At 40.6% G+C, this 18,720-nt stretch overlaps 2 protein-coding genes across 2 annotated transcripts; both read left to right on the top strand.

Moving 5' to 3' along the window:
• Window positions 1-731: 731 nt before the first annotated feature.
• LOC144654714 (uncharacterized) lies at window positions 732-6,638 on the top strand. The gene is made up of 5 exons (XM_078514939.1): window positions 732-940; window positions 2,344-2,488; window positions 3,090-4,127; window positions 4,723-4,849; window positions 5,229-6,638. Exons 2-5 carry the CDS (start codon window positions 2,410-2,412, stop codon window positions 5,428-5,430), a joined length of 1,446 nt encoding a protein of 481 aa, XP_078371065.1. The 5' UTR covers window positions 732-940; window positions 2,344-2,409; the 3' UTR covers window positions 5,431-6,638.
• A 2,179-nt stretch (window positions 6,639-8,817) lies between these two features.
• Window positions 8,818-18,667, top strand: LOC144654693 (uncharacterized). Its single transcript, XM_078514904.1, has 9 exons — window positions 8,818-9,048; window positions 11,276-11,556; window positions 11,854-12,068; window positions 12,616-12,852; window positions 13,362-13,430; window positions 14,259-14,336; window positions 14,728-15,663; window positions 16,285-16,353; window positions 16,882-18,667. Exons 1-9 carry the CDS (start codon window positions 8,995-8,997, stop codon window positions 17,211-17,213), a joined length of 2,271 nt encoding a protein of 756 aa, XP_078371030.1. The 5' UTR covers window positions 8,818-8,994; the 3' UTR covers window positions 17,214-18,667.
• Window positions 18,668-18,720: the final 53 nt, after the last annotated feature.

Below are 18,720 nucleotides of genomic sequence, written 5' to 3'. Positions count from 1 at the left end.
TGCCTCGTTCTGGGTCTTCTGTCACGCAAGCATACGATTTTTCGATTGTGCCCCTCTTTGTCCTCTTTGACCTCTCCCTGCTGACGGTCGATATTGTATCACTTTAAATTAATATTCAATCTTCTTCATTTCTGCCCATCCATTCCCGTTTGATACACTGTTCATCTTTAGGCTTTCCTGTAACAGTAATTTATTGCCTAAATTTTCGCTTCGATTTTAAAACATCGAAAGATGAACTACAGTCGAAGCTCTCGTAAGCGGACACCCTCGGGACGCGAAAAAAGTGTCCGTAACTGGAGCTGGCCGCTTACGAGAGTGGTTCTCGTACGCGAGGTGTAAGGGATAGATGGCCGCTTACGGGAGCTTGCCCAGCTAACAATAACCGGACGGACGTGGATAACGACAAAACAAACACTGAAATATGGTACTGTAATTACTGTAAAATCATTGTGACGAACGGCGATGTGAACTTTGATTAATAAAAACAAGTTACAAAGGTTGTTAAAAGGACTTTCTTGCGATGTCCGCTTACGGGAACTTAAAAACAAGGAAAAAGTCTAAGTCGTTATCTCAGAGAGTGTCCGCGGCCGCTTACGGGAATGTCCGCTTACGAGAATTTAAAAATACAGAGTTTGTATGGGAGCGTAAAACGGGATTTCGAACAAGGCGGCCGTAAGTAGAACTGTCCGCTTACGAGAGTGTCCGTGAAGAGAGCTTCGACTGTATTACGAAACTTCATTAACTATTAACTGAGTCAGTTCAAACGTTTACCTTGTCAGTATCAACTTTCAAATTTAGGATCAAATGAATCTAAAATTAACATCACGTCCTTCGTTAAAACGCGTTTCCTGTACTTGACAACCAAAGGCTTCTACAGCATATTGAACGCTTTCTGGCATGGACGCTCAAACGAGGTGGATATCTACTGATCCATTGTTAGGTTAGTTGTTATATCTTCACCGTGCTGGGAGTCTTAAGCTTGTCGATTGCACCAAGGTTACATTTGTTAGAATAACATTTGGTGTATTTTGGGGCGATTGTTTAGATCTGCTCGGTCATGTTGGCGTCGTTTTACGATCGCTTGTATTAGGTTGCCTCACAAAGGTCATGCAGTGTCTGATAATATGAAGCGTTTATGTGATATTTTAGTTACAGTTACTTTAATTTAATGTGGTAGGGAAGATACTCGACGAATTTTCAGAGACAACGAAAGCGTAAGGCGTAAATGTAACAGTTTCTTTGAAGTCTACACATCAATGACAGTTTTGTAATCACAATGTAGGTTTGTGAACGATGCAGGGGCTTCCGAAAACTCAATACAACGGAAAACAGAGCGACCAAAGCAAACATTCAACTCTCCCGCACACACGATTACACCGTCCTCCTGAAATAAAATAAGCGTAAATATACTCACGTATTTCTGTTATACAACATACTACTAAGTCTACTAAGCCGCTTATAAACTCTGAGCGAGTGCGTCAGTTTGACGGGGTTTGATCGTTTAATTTACTGACAGGGGGTAGGGTTAATCGAGTGGATAACCCTACATGTTGTAGACTCTCTTTCGGCTAGCTTCTTTCGCTCCTGCTTCGCGCTCGCCTCTCTCGCTTTCTCTTTTGCTTTCTTTTATGTAGTATGTGTGATGAAGGAATACAATAGAAGGGGGGAGGGGAAGAAGCTGCGGGGGGGGGGGGGGGCAGGAAATGACAAAAAAGTAGCATCTTTGATTTCAATTTTTCTCCAAACACCTCAAGCACCCCTCAGGAACTGACATTCGGCTTGCACATAATTACGCTGTAAGACAGAGAATCGCTTCTTGTAGGGTAGTATCCACCACCAGGATATCTACCGTCACGTGTCTTCGTGTGCTCACTCAATCGACTAACTCTGAGAAAAAGTGGGACTACAAGTCTTGGTAAAAGGTGAACAGGATCCTCTTCTTCACTGTCGTAAAGCGCTGATGATGCAAAATCACTGGAAGAAGATGGCCCGAAAAGTCAGTCGTCTCTTGCCCTTCCCCCAGTCTCTGGTCGGTAGTCTCCTTCGCAGCCGTTGTTTATGGCCATGCAAATAAAGCTTAGTCGTCACGCGACGCTTCTACCGTGGCGACCCAAATATGGGTGCTAAGGAGACTAGAAGGGCAGCGGTGTGATTCGATCACATTATAGAGCCACTTAATGTAAGATATCACATGCCACCGACCATTACGTAGGGGCAAATTGCCAGAAAGATCCCTTAAATATTTTCATTAAAAGTGATTGCAAGCATGTTTTGGTTTTTAACCGTTACATATTTGTATGAAAAGTCCCTTAGTCTCAAATTTATTCCCGTTTATCTCTGCAGGATATTCCGAGCATGGCCCGACGGCACTGTAACTTATCAACCACTTAGTCTTGCTCTGTTGAAGTTATGCACTGTCCTCGATGGTTTCTTCTTGTTGTTTGGAATACATTACTCACGTGTAGCGTGTTCTTAAACATCAGGGCAGGTATGTCTGCATTCTCATTCTCAGAGGCCGCGATCCTTTTGGCCAGCACCTTCAAATTCAGCGCCAAGAATCGGGGATTCTTGGCGCTGACCAAAAGGAAAGCGGGCTCTAGGTACGAGAATGGTATGTTTGACGAACAGTCCTCTTTCCAAGGTCTTTGTGTGACCTCATTTACTTGCCAAGCATTTGTAACATAGCCTATATTTGAAACAAGTACATTGAGGATTCTATTAAGCGTTTAGTTATTTTTTTCTTGATTATAAACTTGGCTTCTAATAAGACTACCCAGAGACATTTTATGTCCGCGTGGTTTTTGTTAGCTTTGAGTGTCGTTAGGTTTTGCGCGAGAATGTATCTTAAAAAGAAGAATAAAAAGAAAATACATCAATTATACCTGTTTGCCATACCATTGCTATGCCATTTCTGCGTCTTGCGACAGTCTGTTATTCAAAATTTCAGGGTCAGTTTTTTCAAGTTTACGCGAAATTCAAACCTTGAGGAAAAGGAGTGAGGTTGTACTAAAGGGGCCTGTAGGCAGTGGAAGATTGCATTACTATGGTAAACCGTCCTTTTTAATAATCCATTGCTACATCCATTTTAGATGCAGATGAATGCAGCAGCAACCCTTGCCACTCAAATGCTACTTGCGTCAGCACATCAGGCTCATTTACTTGCGCCTGCAAGGCAGGCTTCAGCGGCAACGGGCGTGACTGCACTGATATAGACGAATGTGCCTTGAGCTCTCACCAATGTGACACTTCAGCGAATTGCATCAACACGCTTGGGTCATATAGATGCAACTGTTCAGCGGGTTTTGTTGGAAATGGCAGTTTGTGTCAGGATGTCGATGAATGCGTTGAGAACTCCCACAACTGTCCTACGCATGCCTTTTGCCATAATACGGCTGGCTCTTATAACTGCAGTTGTAAACATGGTTACTATGGTAACGGACACAACTGCACAGACATCGACGAATGCTCTTTGCAGATGGACAGCTGTCACTCGAACGCGAGCTGCTTAAATTTTCCAGGATCTTTTAATTGCACTTGCAAAACAGGTTTTACCGGAAATGGCTCAATCTGTGAAGATATTGATGAGTGCTTGATAGACGCGAATTTAGGCTTTTCCGGAAATGAATCAAATTGTACAGAAATCGATGAATGTCAGCAAGAAGTTGGGATTTGCCATTCCCAAGCAGTTTGCTCAAACACGTTTGGTTCCTTTGTCTGTACCTGTAAATCAGGTTTTACAGGAAATGGAAGTGATTGCGTGGACATCAACGAGTGTGAACTCGGAGTAGATAATTGCCATAGCGACGCTTCTTGCGTCAACTCGTACGGATCACACAGCTGTATTTGTCTACCAGGGTACACAGAAGATGGCCGAGAATGTCTTGATATCAATGAATGCGCTCTAGACGTTTACCCATGCGGCGAAAATGCTACGTGTCTGAACACCCTAGGATCGTATAAATGTGATTGTGTCAAGGGTTTCCATGGAGATGGGCACGACTGTAGACCTGTTAACAGCTGTCTGGCAGACGTGCAATGCCACACGAACGCGTTGTGTACAAAATTGAACGGATCTTTGGTCTGTCGGTGCCAGACTGGATTCTTTGGTGATGGATACGACTGCACAGGTACTTTGTAGACGCGCGATTGTAGTCAGGTTTCTGACAACTTGCACCCGTTATGAGTTGATGAAGGGGAGGGGGAGGGGGGGGGGGGACGGCGCTTATTACCCCCACTGAAGGTGGCATGCTCGTTTTCCTTCATTTTCCTTCGTATTCAAGGAGAGGGCTCTTGATTACTTTGTTCGAAATAAGCTTCAAACTTGTTAATCCTGGCGCTTGAACATTCTTGCAGCTAAAACCCTCGGCAAACGAACAATTCCAGTTCGCGCGTATTATTGTACTTGATTTGACTGAGAAACGTAGTTATAAAACACAACATAAGGCAAGTGGACCTACCCCAACTCTCTACCTCGCAATTTAAGGCGCTGCGCGCTAGCTATTAGACCAGCGTCCTTCCACAAAACTTGTAAAAGGCGAATCATTACTGATTTATCCTGCATCTTAAAAAAACCATGGCAACGAATCAACGGCAACAACCGTGTAATCAAGTATAGTATAAAATAACCAAAAATATCGGATACTGGATGGAACCGGTGACATCACAGCGATCTAGTAATCTACTAAAGGTTACTTGAATTGCATTTCTTTTTTATTTCAACAGCCGAGAGCTCCATGCCAAAGACAAAAGAAGTTTCTGCGACGCCAGCACACAAACAAGAAGTTATCATTGGTTCTGTGGTGGGAGCCGTGGCACTTTTTCTTCTGGCAGGGGTAGTGTTAGCCTACAGGTAGGCAAGGTTGTTTCACTGCTGGAAATGATTTTAAATCACTTTCTCTAATAATCCTTCTTCTGGTCTTAGTTTGTGTCCCATAGATAGCGATTTGGCAAGCTAAAGGCTGTTTTCATTTGTATTGATAATGACTGTCAAAATAGTCTACAGCAAGAAGAAGAAGCTCGCGAAAAAATATTGGTTTAACGTTTCTGGGGTCAAACGTGTGCGTCACGTTCCCTGGCTCACTCACTCGCCCGTACTCGCGCACGCGTACAAGTGGAACCCGAGCGTTTCCCCTATTGTAAGTTTTACTCGCCCATAAGACTTGTGGTCACGATTCAGAATAACGTTGTATAATTGTTAATTTCTCTTTTTTCTTTTGTATATTTTGCAGATTAAAACGGAAAATTAAGAGCAAGCCAATAGTTCGCCACGCCAGCACGATAATGAGTCAAATCGACGCGATTATGATGGAAGAACAAACAGACAAAGCCCTCGATTGCGTGTCTGTGAGATCTTCACGTTTCTCCATCCCCAGCCTTCATCTTTCAAGTTTGACTATAAACTGGACGCGGAAAGAAGATTCGAATTTATGACATCAATAAGAGAACCGGCCGATTTTTAACTTTTGCAAGAACAAGACCTGACAACAGCCTAGGAATTTACGTGACACTTCATTGTAAGCGCAAACACAAGCGAAAGCGCGCGCAAGAATTGGATATGTTGCCATTTGCTTGCGCTCATGTTTGCGCTTGCATTTGAGTTTGGTGTCACAAATGTGTTTGTAGGTAAATCAGGGACTAATACAAGCAGATCCATCTCTTACGCCCTCCTGGAAAAAAGACAACAAATGCGCCTGCGTGCTTTATGTTCCTTGCGCTAGCAATATTCACACGTGTAAGCGTGTGTGTAAATATTGCTTCCGTTTGCGGTAGCGCTCGCCTTACACGTGTGGGTAAGGCTTAACGGAGGTGAAAAGAGATAATATAGGTTAATTTTAGCAAGCTGCCAATACAAATCTTTAACCTTGTAGCGATATTCCGGCGCCAAAAGGACGGATGTTGTGTGTGAGTATAATGAGCTTCATATTTCTGTACTTGTCTATAAACGAAAGGAAATAACATTCACTTCTCACTAACAGGGACGTTTCATCGGAAGTTACACACGACTGTTTTAGGGGATTATCCATATCGCAAGGAACTACAATATTCCCATTAAGTGATAAAGATCGCGTGATCAGGGGAATCCCCTCTAACATGCACAGGAGACAGAGCGGAATAACATATGCAGCCAAACAGGGTACCCAGCATTTTTTTTTTTGCTGAACTTGAACTTGACTCTCGCTAGGTGCTTTTGTTTGTTATGAGTCATTTCGAAAACGCACGCAAAATTACCAAGTCGTTTTGGTAGTCGAACTGTTTTAGAACCACATCGATATGAAGTTTTAGTTTAAAAACAATGTTCATTATTACGACTTGCCTCTTACAGTTTGTTCAAGTTTTGTTATTAATGTATATATTGTATGGTGAAGTCACACGTTATTGTTACGTTTGTGATCACATCAACTCTTGGAATTTTTCTAGGTTACAACTAGAGAAACACTTAACTAAAAGTTATCTACCTCGTACCGTGTACGATATTATTGGTGATATATTAAATGTTTAGTTGATAAGTGGGAGGAGGTTTGAAAGAGGAGAGATTACGTGACGAACGCAAAGAGTGTCTGGGTGGGAGGCAAAAGACGGCTAATACTTTTAATGCTAAAATTAGTAAGAGCTAACAAATATTGTCTAAAGTGTCTAAACAGCTTTGTCGAGGATTGTAGCAAACGTTCAAAGCACATTAGCCTGCGAACAGCCACTAATTGGCTATAGTATGGAAAGAAAAATTTCGGGGAGTGGAGCGGGCTGAGTGCGCGCGCGGTCTGTGGTAGGGGGAGGGAAGGAAGAGATCTGTGACTTTCCATTTTTTCTGCTCCCTCCGCCTCCGCTCGCCAGCTTTTTTTTTCGTCATCTGCCCCATGCACTAGGGAGCCTATTCGCAGCCTAACGACGCATGGCCTTGGCATTGACTGTCTTCTTCAAAGACGGAAGTTCAATTAACCTTCAATAAACATGTCATTGACGTCATCCCGAATCCCAAATAAGTGTGATGTATTTTTCAACATTTGTTAATAGATTTAGGATTGATTTTTTATGATCAGAGTGTACTTATCTGGAGTTTTGAACAAGTCAAACGCTTTCGTAAAAAAGTGAAATGACATACATGTATGCATTATAGTTAGTAGAGTCTCCTCTACTAACTATGATGTATGCCAGAAAGATTTCACGTGCATGTAGATCAGTGCAACCGCTTTTATAAAATTAAAGCCCCCCATCTTGATACATGTATAACAAACACAGGAATAAAGATATCGAGTCCGTGTTGGGTACTCGATTTGCACGCTGGTTAGTTCGCGTTGTGATTTTGGAATGAAAAACTTAACGTGTTTGCGTCGTACATCAATAAATAACTCAGATAAAGTGTAATGGTTTCTTAACAACTAGCTAACAACTCCTTAACACAGTGACTTCCCTAAACCAGTCTGGCCTGGTGACTAGCATAATTACGGTGGAGATTGATATTGAGCTTGAAACGATGGCATTCGATTTCGTGAAAAATGTGAACAAACTGATATGTTAAAATTTCCGCCACATAAAACAGCAGCGATTGTTCGTGTGTTTGTCGTGGTTTGACCCCCCGATTGTGACGACAGTAGACCTGCTCTAAAAACCGAAAGTATTGATCGTCATTGCTTTAAAATAGTATTTTTGGAACTCACTGTACCGTAGCATGTATTGCATCTGAAATTTTGCTGTTTCCTGTGTAGGCGATGTTTTTTGCGAGGGACCCACAATCACCTAGTTCATGCTGTTTCAAGACAGTGAAACGTTTGCTGCCTCGCTGGTGATTGCTTATGGCTTATTGATACAGCTGCGGTTGTTTAAAAGGACGGTGATGTAAAGTTCCAAAGCTTTGACTCTCTAACTGATTTCTGAGAACCAAAATATTTCATCAGTTAAAAATATTGTGAACTTTAACTTTATTAGTTATCTATGACAATTAGCAAAAAGAGTTTTAATTCTTGTTTCTAATATTTCTTAAACTTAAGAGCAGTCTCTTTCGCTATTTAGTGGGTGATCAATGAAACTGATGTCTAAATATCTCGCAAAGTCAACTGTAAGAGCATTAAACGGGATAGGGCAGTTCAGCCAGTTTTCATTTTTTTCGGAAACGTCTGCGTTGTAGAGACAGTTTTTAATTTCTTTCAGACCTTCGGTTTCCTTGTAGTAAGAGAAAATCAAATCAGTGTTAATTGAGGAACTGTCTATTACTGATCTAAAACTATTATTGTGCTATGAGTTATTCTGTCTGACTCATGCAAATTTTTCCCGGAAGAGGCAAATTAAGCATGACCTCTAACTGAGAATTTGAAAACAACTTTCAACTTCCGCTCACTTTTCTTGTTGATCATATCAGCTGAACAGTACTAAAAATCTAGTATTTTTCAGCAATGTCTGACTCTTAATATAAATTCTCTTCTTCGCTCTTGAAAGCAGGCTGTTACGCTCCGAAATTGTAATTTATCCTTAAATTAATATATGTAATGTATGTTACAGGAAGTCAACAATACACCGGAAGCCATTCGCATGTTTTGAAACGGACCTGAAACAACTCTGTGACGCGTTTAAGAGCAGAATATTGCTTCAAGGTGCTATTCATAGTAATGACTGCTATAAGAGTTGGAGTGAAGTGTATAGTAGTGCGAATAAAAAATCAAAAAGCAAAAAACAAGCAATTGTGCCTGTTTTTATGTTATTACACTTGAAATGGTCAGTCATTATCTGAAAGTCTGACGATATTCTGACTCTGTTCTGAAACCAAAATTAACTCATGATCTCTTTATCTTTATCACATGATTATTGAAATTATTCCGTCTTTTACTTTCGAAAGTTTACACCCAAAACGGGAAGCAATAGTTCAACGGAGGCGGCTATTGTATCGTATTTCGTTCAATCTCTTGACAGAAGTACACGGTGTAGCGCATTTAGAGCACACTTTCATCTGCTCTCGTGTTTTGAACACCGTGACCTAGTTTGCAAACTAGCAAACCAGTACTAATGGAGAAAATTAGCATCTTCATTGTCTTTATCCTGTCGCTGTTCTTTCCTATTGTAAGTACTGTTATAATTTTATTTTGCAGAAAGTCAATTAACATTTTACAAAGTTTTCCGTTCGGAAGGTTTTCCTATATTGTGCAGCGGCAATTTAAGTTAAACTTTAATTGACGTGAGGTTTTTTAGTGTATAATGTATGTAGTTTGGTTTTATTTAGCAACGTTCTCGAGTTTTTAAAGAAGTACGTAGAAAGTTGCATTTAATATCGTTTAGAGAAACACTTTGCTCACTGCTCGGATTAACGCATTCGTTGTCGAAAACGTACAACAGTATAATATTACTTAAGTTAAAATGTGTTGCCATGTTGAGATATCGTTAAAAAATAAGCCGGACTTTTTAACGGATACAATTTTGAATTTGGTAAAAACAGGTATCTTCTTTTTAGTAATTCAGTATAAAAAAAATAACTATTCTTGTTTTAGTCAAACTTTTGTTTTTTCATTAATCTATTTCTGGTAGAAATTTTCACCGGGTTACGTTGACAGGGCTTTAGGTGATTCAGTTTTTTTTACTAATCAGTCCGTAATTTGTTATTGTTAAAGTTATTCGTCCACGTGCCACGATTCTTCCTGCATGCATTTTCTAATTGACTGTTGGGAGAGTCTGGAATACGATAAAACAAGTTCCCTTTTGTCATCGATCCTTATGGCCTTGATTTATATTGAAATGTTGAAAATAAAAATTAAAAGAAAATGATAATTTCAATCGCAAAAAAATTTGGCTTAAACGGATCCTACTGAGTTTAAAAGGAATAAGCTAAGCTGCACTAGTAATTACCTGATACTGACAATCCGTACAAACGTTCGACTCTATTCATCGACGACCTCCAAACGACCTCGACTGAAACTGAAAATTTTTGTTGGATAAGAGCAAAACAGGAATTTCGTATATGATTTAAAATTGTGATTTTCACTTTAGCAGACCTATATGCCGGATTTTGCAGGACTATAATGTTTGCTTCATTTCTTTTCTAATCAGTTTTATACCATGCCATAGAAAATACAGCCAATCAGAATACAGGAAAGCCGTTGTATATTCGACGGTATTCAACCCAACCTTCCCATCGTGCGCTGCGATTGTATTCTCGACGAAATTTAGAAGGCGTATTTTCTATGGCATGGTATAAAATAGTTACACAACACTTTCTCGTGGTATACTATGGAATATCCCACTTGTCACTTGTATTTTCTTGGTATACACACTCGCCTAAAGGCTCGTGTGTATACCGAGAAAATACAAGTGACTCGTGGGATATTCCATAGTATACCACTCGAAAGCGTTGCATAACTAGTATTTATATGTTGCCTGCAGTCAAGTCATGGGTTTACGTACGCGTGCGATTTGTCTTCGTGCATTTGATTTTGCCCTCGTTAGGAGAATCTGGTTATACCATGAAACAGGTTCTTATTGTTGATCAGCAGACCTCCAACTGAGCTCCGATGAAACCGAAAATTCAAATTTAACATTGATTAATGAAAACTGGAAAAACAGGAATTTCAGCATTGACTGAGGGAGAGAGGAGTCCCGGAGTGTGAGGGAGCGGGGAATGAAGCAACAACAGGACATGCATGACAGATGTGAAGCTGGGCCTTTCAGCTCTATTAGTGATCAGGATATGTCTGATATGAGATAATTAAAGGAAAACAAAAAATCCCAAACTAGGCAAAAAAAGCACTTCAAAAATGAACAGCTCAAATCCGCTCGACAAAGCCTGGAATTGAAATTTGCGGCTCGATTCGTTAATTCAAGAAACTTTAGCCACAATTAAGCTTAGATGTCGTTGTAACTAGCTACAGCAGCTTGCTAACGGCTGTATTCTTCAAGCTTGTTAGTTAGCTGGAAGTGAAATCATGTTGGTGATTCATTTAATTTCTTTATTCATCACTTTATATCGAAATTGTAATGAGAGATTAATGATAAGATTAATGATATAGTGATATGTATGTACATCGTACATACATATGTATGAGAGATTAATGATATAGTGATATGTATGTACATCGTACATACATATCACCTTTATTTAAACCTCGGATTTACAGAGTAGCTAGCTGTAGAAGCTAACATCTCCTAGAAAGAAAGAAAAAATAATAAAAAGAGATAAACCTATGATATATACGAGCCTAAAAACAATAAACTATTTTTACATATACAGCGACATTTTCACGGTCGAGAAGAAATTTTGCGCATTTTAGATTTAAGCTCACGTGTTTGCTTATTACAGACTATCGGCCGTTTGTGCAGTGACGACAAGTACTTTAACGGAAAAGACTGTGTACAATGCCCACCCTGTCCCCCCGGTAAACAATTTACGAGAAACTGCGGGTACGATGAGCAAGGTCAGCGGACGCGGGATGCGCAGTGCAAGGTCTGTCGGGATGGCGTGACGTTTAATAACAAGGACTCCACCGGTAATTGCAGAAACTGCCAGAGATGTACCGACGGAAAAATAACAAAAGCACCGTGTACTCCGACCAGTAATACTGTCTGTGAATGTCCCAAAGGGTAAGCTGGATTCGTGATAGTACATGTATATCTAACCCGTTGTTAAAGATAAGCCCTTCTAGGGTTGAACTTGTTGGGTGGAGTAGAGGTAAAAGGCCGCAGAAAATCGTAAATCGCGCATGTCAAGTGACCGTGAGAAAACTAAAAGCGAGGTCACTGCACCGATCCAGTTCGCCTTCAAGCTTAAGCGCGGCCATTTAATTATTTGCGAGGTTTTCGCTTCTTGCTGGAAACAGTTTGCTGGAAACGGTTTTTTGTTATGTTGTTGTTAAACGTCACCCTCTTGCTTTGTTATAGAACGTACATTGATTGGTCCGGAGCGTGTCGTCAAAGCTCAACTAAAGCGCCATTAACAACTCCGGGTATTACGACTCCAGTTATTACAACGACCACTCAAGTACCGACACAAAGCGACGAACCGAAGCACAACAGAACGCAGGAGCCATCCACTACTGTGTCCGTCAAATCACCAGAAGTTACGCCCAATGATGGTCTCAAAGCTGAGCAAAAAGGTAAGGTACCAAAGATTCTCCTTATAAGCCAACCACACCTATACTTTCCTCGCCCCTAGAAATTAAGCCCCTAAACCTCAGACGCAAATATCCTTATGATAATAAAATAAACCACTAAATGCAATGTACACACGACACATCTCCACGGTCTGGCCAGGACCTGTACGCATGCGCACAGCCTATTACCCGTGGAATGACAGCCGTGGACAGTTGGTTCGTCCTTGTTAGGACCCATCAGCATGGTATAGCCAGGCGTAAAGGTCTCGCATAAGATCATAGACCCCGCCGTTTACTCCAGAGGCGAACCTGAAGGTTGCTTTAACCCTCAGCCCCATATAGAACCATATGGGAGCTGTGGCTGGGACTTAATAGTCTCGGCAATTCGTAAGAAGATGTGGATCACCTAAATTAATAGGGATAATAAGTCCCCCTCCATGAATACAAAGAAATATATAACTTCTTTTGATTAAAAGCACCCATGATGCTATATCAGTTTTGGAAATGAAAAAAAAAATAATAATAAATACTTTTATATTTATTTTGACAGAAAACCGCGATCGTCCATTTCCCCAGCCTGGTTGGATTGTTTTGTTTTGTTTGTTGGGATTTTTGACCATCACTGCTTTTATATTTCTGTCGTGTCATAAAAGAACACGCAAGCAGATCAGCGGTTTCTTTTGCCGGAAGTACGGTGTCTTGTGGTCTGATGCCGATCGTGATGCTACTTCCGACTTGATGAATGTGGAAGCTCGTTATGAAGAGCAACAAGTGACGCCTCCAATAAGTGAGTAATGTCCACAATAAACAACGTTTTTTGTTTCAGTATATTTATTGGTATTACTTGTATTACTTCTGATTGGTTGAGAAAGAGCCGCGAGTTTTTAAACCAATTACTAAGTAATGCAAAAACAAAGCAAACGTGAATAATTTTTGACACTCACGTGAAAACCGATCTAAATGGTTTCCCATGTTTGATCTAGATCAAACATTTTCATCTAACATTTTGCTTCACGCGCAAATGCTTGTTCGTTCAGCCGTCTCTGCCAACAAGAGAAGCCAAAGCGGGAAAAAGCAACCAATCAGAAACCGCACCTATGTGACGCCGAGGACGACGACGACAACAACAGCAAAAACAAAAACAAAAAACAAAAGACAACTTCATAACTAATTTCCGGTGCTAGAATTTCTACTTAGTTAAGACTAAGCTATTGTGGATTTCTTAATAAGGCAGCCTTCAAGTCTCAGAAACCTTTATTACAGTAGATAGCTAGTTAATAATCATGTTATTTTCAGACTATGCCACACCCATCCCTCCCTGGGACGAGCCTGTACCAACAATTGTGAATTTGCAACCAACTTCAGGTGAGCAAAGTAGCAATGTGGATGTCTCTAAGTTTTTACTTACCAAGCCAGTGATCTACATCTAATGTCTCCTTACTATATCAAGCAGACAGGTGATGAGAATAGAGAAAATCATCATCTAGGAGATATCGAATGTCTCAGTTGTTGTCCAACCTAAAAAAAAAAAAAACAGGTCAACAATCGAAGCATGTCAGCAGGGGAACTAGGGGGAAGGTGCAGGGGGTGCACACCCCCTCCCCCTGAGAAGACCTGCGGCTTTCTAATACAACTGGTATTCTTCAAAACAAGTCAGTTACACCAATCCTTAGTGGTGCACCCCATCCTAAGAAAAATCCTGGATCTGCCCCTGCATGTAGCAATTATTTACCCCCGGGAGCAGGGATGGCGCAGTGGTGAGAGCGCTCGCCTCCCACCAATGTGACCCGGGTTCAATTCCTAGACCCGACGTCATATGTGGGTTGAGTTTGTTGTTGGTTCTCGTCCTTGATCCGAGGGTTTTTCTCCGGGCTTCTCCGGTTTTCCTCCCTCCACAAAAACCAACACTTCTAAATTCCAATTCGATCGGGAATCCGAGGGCCACAGGTTTGTCAGTTGCAAGACTGTTACGTGCAACCCTCGTTAAACAAAGTTGATTTATTTATATTTATTTATTTTTATTGAAACCAAAAAGAATATGCGCAACCTTCATCGCAATGCAATCAATCAGTCCATCATTGTAATCTGATACACAACAAATTCAAACATTCTCCCAGTTACATTAGTTCGGCATTGCCAGTTCGTAGTAGTTTATTCTTTTGATGTGATGGTTCTGCCTCTTTTTGTGTACAGAACAAGTGTACTGCAGTTGTGTGGCTAAGGACATAGAAGATGAAAAGATGCAGTGTGCTTGTACTCTAACTACTTCAGGTAACTTAGCATATGTTCCGTTCACACCAACATAATCTGCTTAGCTAAACTAGTTGAAAATGTAATCATGCATACCAGGGGTAGGTTCTTAAAGTAAATTAGCTGCTCACCTTATTAAACGTCGATGTAAATGCAGAAAATAGATTGTAACTGCCTCAGGACGTTATCTTTAAATCTGTTCTGTTTTAATATGCCAGTTACTAAAATGACAAATTAAAGAAGCAACAAGAGGTCCAAGCAGGGAAGAAATGTGTTTCTTGCCTAGTGAAAAAAAAACTTATCTGCCGCTTAGCAGCATTTATTCTTTAAGGTTTCTAAAAGACCTTAGTAGTCAGTGGTAACCTAGTCAGTGGTAACCTAACAAAATAATCTTTTTAATGATACATTTCAGACCCATCCATTGACAAAATGGTCCACAACTCGTCCTCCGCTGAAACAATCCCGGAAGAACTGCAGTATTATAACAAAGGGAAGAGAGCAGAAACACAGACTCCCACTCGAAAAATTTCTCCCTGCCCTTCATCCTCGTCTGGGGTGTTTTCTTTGCGACCTCCTGATCATTGTCACTTGATTTCTCCTTGCGTGACTCCAACTCCTCCTCGTGGTTTATCACCTAGTCATTGCCGTGCGACGACTCCTTCACCTACATCTTCAACGTGCGTGACACCACGTGGGTGTTCGCCTGTTCATCATGGCGTGACCACGTCTTCATCTTCATCTTGCGAGACTCCACCTCGTAGGCTGTCACCTGAACATCGTTGCGTGACGCCTTCTTCATGTTCAACTTCACCTGTCGTGACTCCTCGTGGGCAGTCTCCTGATCTTTCCTGCGTGACGTTTTCTCCATCATCTTCATCTTGCACGACTCCTCTCCGTGGGCGGTCACCTGATCCGGCATCCGTTCCAAGCTACCAAATTCAAATTTCCGAGGAGCAGGAAATTTCCAATCAGAGTAACGAATGCTCCCAAATTCCAATAAGTATCGAGGCGAGTGATAAAAAGCACGACTTTAGTAAAACACCAAGTAGCATCAACAGCAGCCCAGCAGCAAAAAAGAAAAGAATCGACTGTAAAACTGCAGGGAAAAGAAACCTCCTCAGTCCCAAGAAAGAGCCAAATTGTGTATGCCAGCATGAATCGCACCTGAAAAATCATTGGCTGATTGATCCGAACCATTGCAAGGAGGCTGTGGACAATGAGAAAGATGTACCCGGCCAAGTCCCTAGCAATAAGAATGGCACAGAGTCCTGTGTTACCACGTCAATCGGGATTGACGTTAAAATGGCCGACGAAACTGAAGATAAAACAATGAAGGCAAATGTTACGGGTGAGTGGTTAAACGTCTATGCATAATCATCACTTCAATCAATCAATTAATGTAATTACGTCATACGCGGGATGAAGTTGCCCTCTACATTCAAGCCAGAGACTCATAAAACGTATGACAATAACTTGAAAAATGTGTAAAATTACAGAACGAAGAAAGAAACTAATTAACTTAAAACGATTTTGTATTGCATAACACACGAGGGCAATAGTCTAGTGTTTCGTGAACCATCAACCGTGGGATCTTAAGTCCGTTACGCTAATTACAACCAGTTGAAAATCACCACACCTGTAGAAAAACGTTACTAACGAACTTCAGATTTGACTACGAGTACCAGATCGAGTACGAGTAGGACTTTGGAATTTCGACACAATTATATCTATCCCCCAAACTATAACTCTTCTCTGTTGCTGACTAACACATAAATAAACGTTAGGGATAAGAATGGCGTGATAAGTGATTATAAGAGGCACACGAATTTGGTTTGAAAACTCGTACTCATACTCAATCTTGTACTCATAGTCCAATCTAAAGTTCGCTAAAACTGATCAGTTCAAGTTGGACGGATCTTCATAGAAAGAAATAGACTCTTTTAACATGTTTTATAATTGTTTCTTTCAGTAAACAACCACGTTCGATGTATGTATCGCCCGATTAATCGCCATGAAGGCACCGAGCATCGCTGCGAAGGTACGTAAAGTTATTTCTTATACGACGCGCTTTACGCCACTCCGCCCAAAGTCAACCAATCAGCTCAGATGCAAAACAATCACGACTTTGTCGCGCGCGTTTTCCCGTGTTTGGCGCCAATTGCTTGTAGTTGCTGTTCATTCTATTGGTTCATTGTGTTTGCTGTATGATTGGAGAAATGTGACTGTTTTGACTGTGGTTTTAAGACACCCAGGTGGAACTCGTTTCAATCAGTGAATCATCATCAATCCTTTTAACGCGCAGTGGCGCATAAGGCATCAACAAGTCGCCTCCATTCCTGTCGGTCCTTTGCAAGCCGCGAAGCTTGCCCCCAGATAAGATTTAGAGCCTGACGGGTCTGCTTCTGCAGTTGTTCTCCAGGTGGATTTTGGATCAGTCAGTGAATACTGTGGCGCTAAATAATAGGAAAAGCGAATTGCTGATGAGAACTTTCGCTACCTTTGAGTGGATTTGAGACCATGAAATTGTAGCACTGCTAATTTATTTTTTTTTGCCTTAATCCTACAGCGTGTTGCCCTCAACGAAGCGACTCATTCTTTCAACTTATAAACAGAGAAAGACTGTGTCTGAAGGAAGAGATTTGCAAAGAGTTGAACAAAAGTTTTAAAGAGTTAGCTATTCTTGGAAGAGTGGAGTCTGAAATGAAGGAATACGAAGCCAGCTCAAAGCCAGCTGAGCGCGTCTTAGAAAAGCTCAATGCTTTGAATCCAGACCTGAAGCTCGAGGAATTTGAAGAGATGCTACGTAAAATCAAACGGCTGGACACAGTGGCTGTAATCTATAATCACCACTTGTCTTGCACCTTATGTCAAAGAAACAGATTTGATTCAAACGTTTAGTTAGTTTTTTTAATTATAAGTTGGCGATTAGATAGCGCTCGGACTCTATAAGTCCTATAGCTACGGATGTCTTTAACGTAAAATTTAACAGTAATATTTAAGAACACATTCACTTGCAAAGGTTGATGTTTAAGGTACAAAGCCCCGGATGGCATATCGTGTAAAATAATTCGGTTAAATATGAAGTTTATTAGAATTAGTGGTGTTTCGGTTAGTTATTTAGTTAGTTAGTAATACTCACTCTTAAATATCTTTGTTCTCCTTTGGTTTAATTTATTGTCAACTCTACCTTTAGTGCTTTTTGTCCTTTCTTAACTAGTACTATAATTTTGAGGCTCCTATATATCACAAAAGACGACCAGTAATGGGCTCCTGAGACGACTTAATATATCGTAAAAATAGGCACTCTGCACAACTCTGTCACGTGACTCATGGCCATGAAACAATTTTTTTTTTTTTTATGATAGCAAACGCGACAGGGTTATACAAAAGGTTATTTTGCCTGTCCACGAAGGTCCTTATGTCCACACTCACTGTTATTGAAACCTTCCTGAAGGGGTAAAATACGAAATGGGGTTTCTCCATTTTTAACTGAAAAATAGGATTTGGGTCACTGGGACTAGCAATGACAAAAAAAAAATGGGAATGGGTAAGAGATAGGCTGGAAGATGGGATTTTGGGTTATATCAAAGGTCTATTTAGCCTGTCCACGAAGGCCCTTATGACCGCATTCACAGTTAACGAACAGTTACAGCAAGGCGCCCAAAAGTGTGACCACTTTTAATTTATTCACATTCTTCCGTGCAGATTTAATCCAATCAGAAGTCAACTTGGAGCTGTCCTTGGCTTCTGATTGGATGGTGGTTGCACGAAAGAATGTGAATTAATTAAAGGTGGTCACACTTTTGGGCGCCTTGCTGTAACGCCCTCCAGCTTCGTACCTCTTGCAAAGGGGTTCAACTGTAACCGACAGAATGAAATGTGACATGTAAAAAGACTTCGTCATCAAGATAGATAGAGATAGATAGTTCACTAAAAGCATTTACATAAGCAGCCTACAAAGGCTGAATTGCGCAAATTAACAAACCTCTAACTTAACTTTTTACCTCATTTTTCTTTCTTTTCATTTTAAAAATTGGTGCAATGTACCAATAGACCATCTATTTTAATGAAGATGTAGTTTTATATTAGTATTTATGCACGGGAATTAGGAAAGGACTCGCTGTGAAGAGAGAAGATAAAAATGGGGAATACAATTCCACCAGATATGCAATAAAAAACCTTATACAATAATAATGGTAGCGGTTCAAAATATTTAAAGTGATAATTAGTAAACACAAAAGTAAAAGTTATTCCTATTGTTATACGGTATAGTATTTTAGTATATGTTTTAGTTTGGTGTCACTGTTCTTTTTAGGTAAATAGAGAACAATTATTAAACCTTTTACAAATTATGAAGTCCTAAAGCGTAACTGTTCTTCAAAACAGACCTTAAGCGTTTTTTTTC

This window comes from Oculina patagonica, chromosome 5 (assembly GCF_052425735.1).
Source record: "Oculina patagonica isolate OP01 chromosome 5, crgOcupat, whole genome shotgun sequence".
NCBI lineage: Eukaryota > Metazoa > Cnidaria > Anthozoa > Scleractinia > Oculinidae > Oculina > Oculina patagonica.
The sequence above is the reverse complement of the archived record's forward strand: the minus strand, read 5'-3'. Positions and strand labels throughout refer to the sequence as shown.

Bases quoted from the DNA above. Each gene is read 5' to 3' on its own strand.
- LOC144654714 (XM_078514939.1), top strand. From the start codon at position 2,410: ATGCACTGTCCTCGATGGTTTCTTCTTGTTGTTTGGAATACATTACTC. The intron at 2,489-3,089 runs GTATGTCTGCAT...CATCCATTTTAG, and splicing joins GTTCTTAAACATCAGGGCAG to ATGCAGATGAATGCAGCAGC. The intron at 4,128-4,722 runs GTACTTTGTAGA...TTATTTCAACAG, and splicing joins TGATGGATACGACTGCACAG to CCGAGAGCTCCATGCCAAAG.
- LOC144654693 (XM_078514904.1), top strand. From the start codon at position 8,995: ATGGAGAAAATTAGCATCTTCATTGTCTTTATCCTGTCGCTGTTCTTT. The intron at 12,853-13,361 runs GTGAGTAATGTC...TGTTATTTTCAG, and splicing joins ACAAGTGACGCCTCCAATAA to ACTATGCCACACCCATCCCT. The intron at 13,431-14,258 runs GTGAGCAAAGTA...TTTTGTGTACAG, and splicing joins GAATTTGCAACCAACTTCAG to AACAAGTGTACTGCAGTTGT.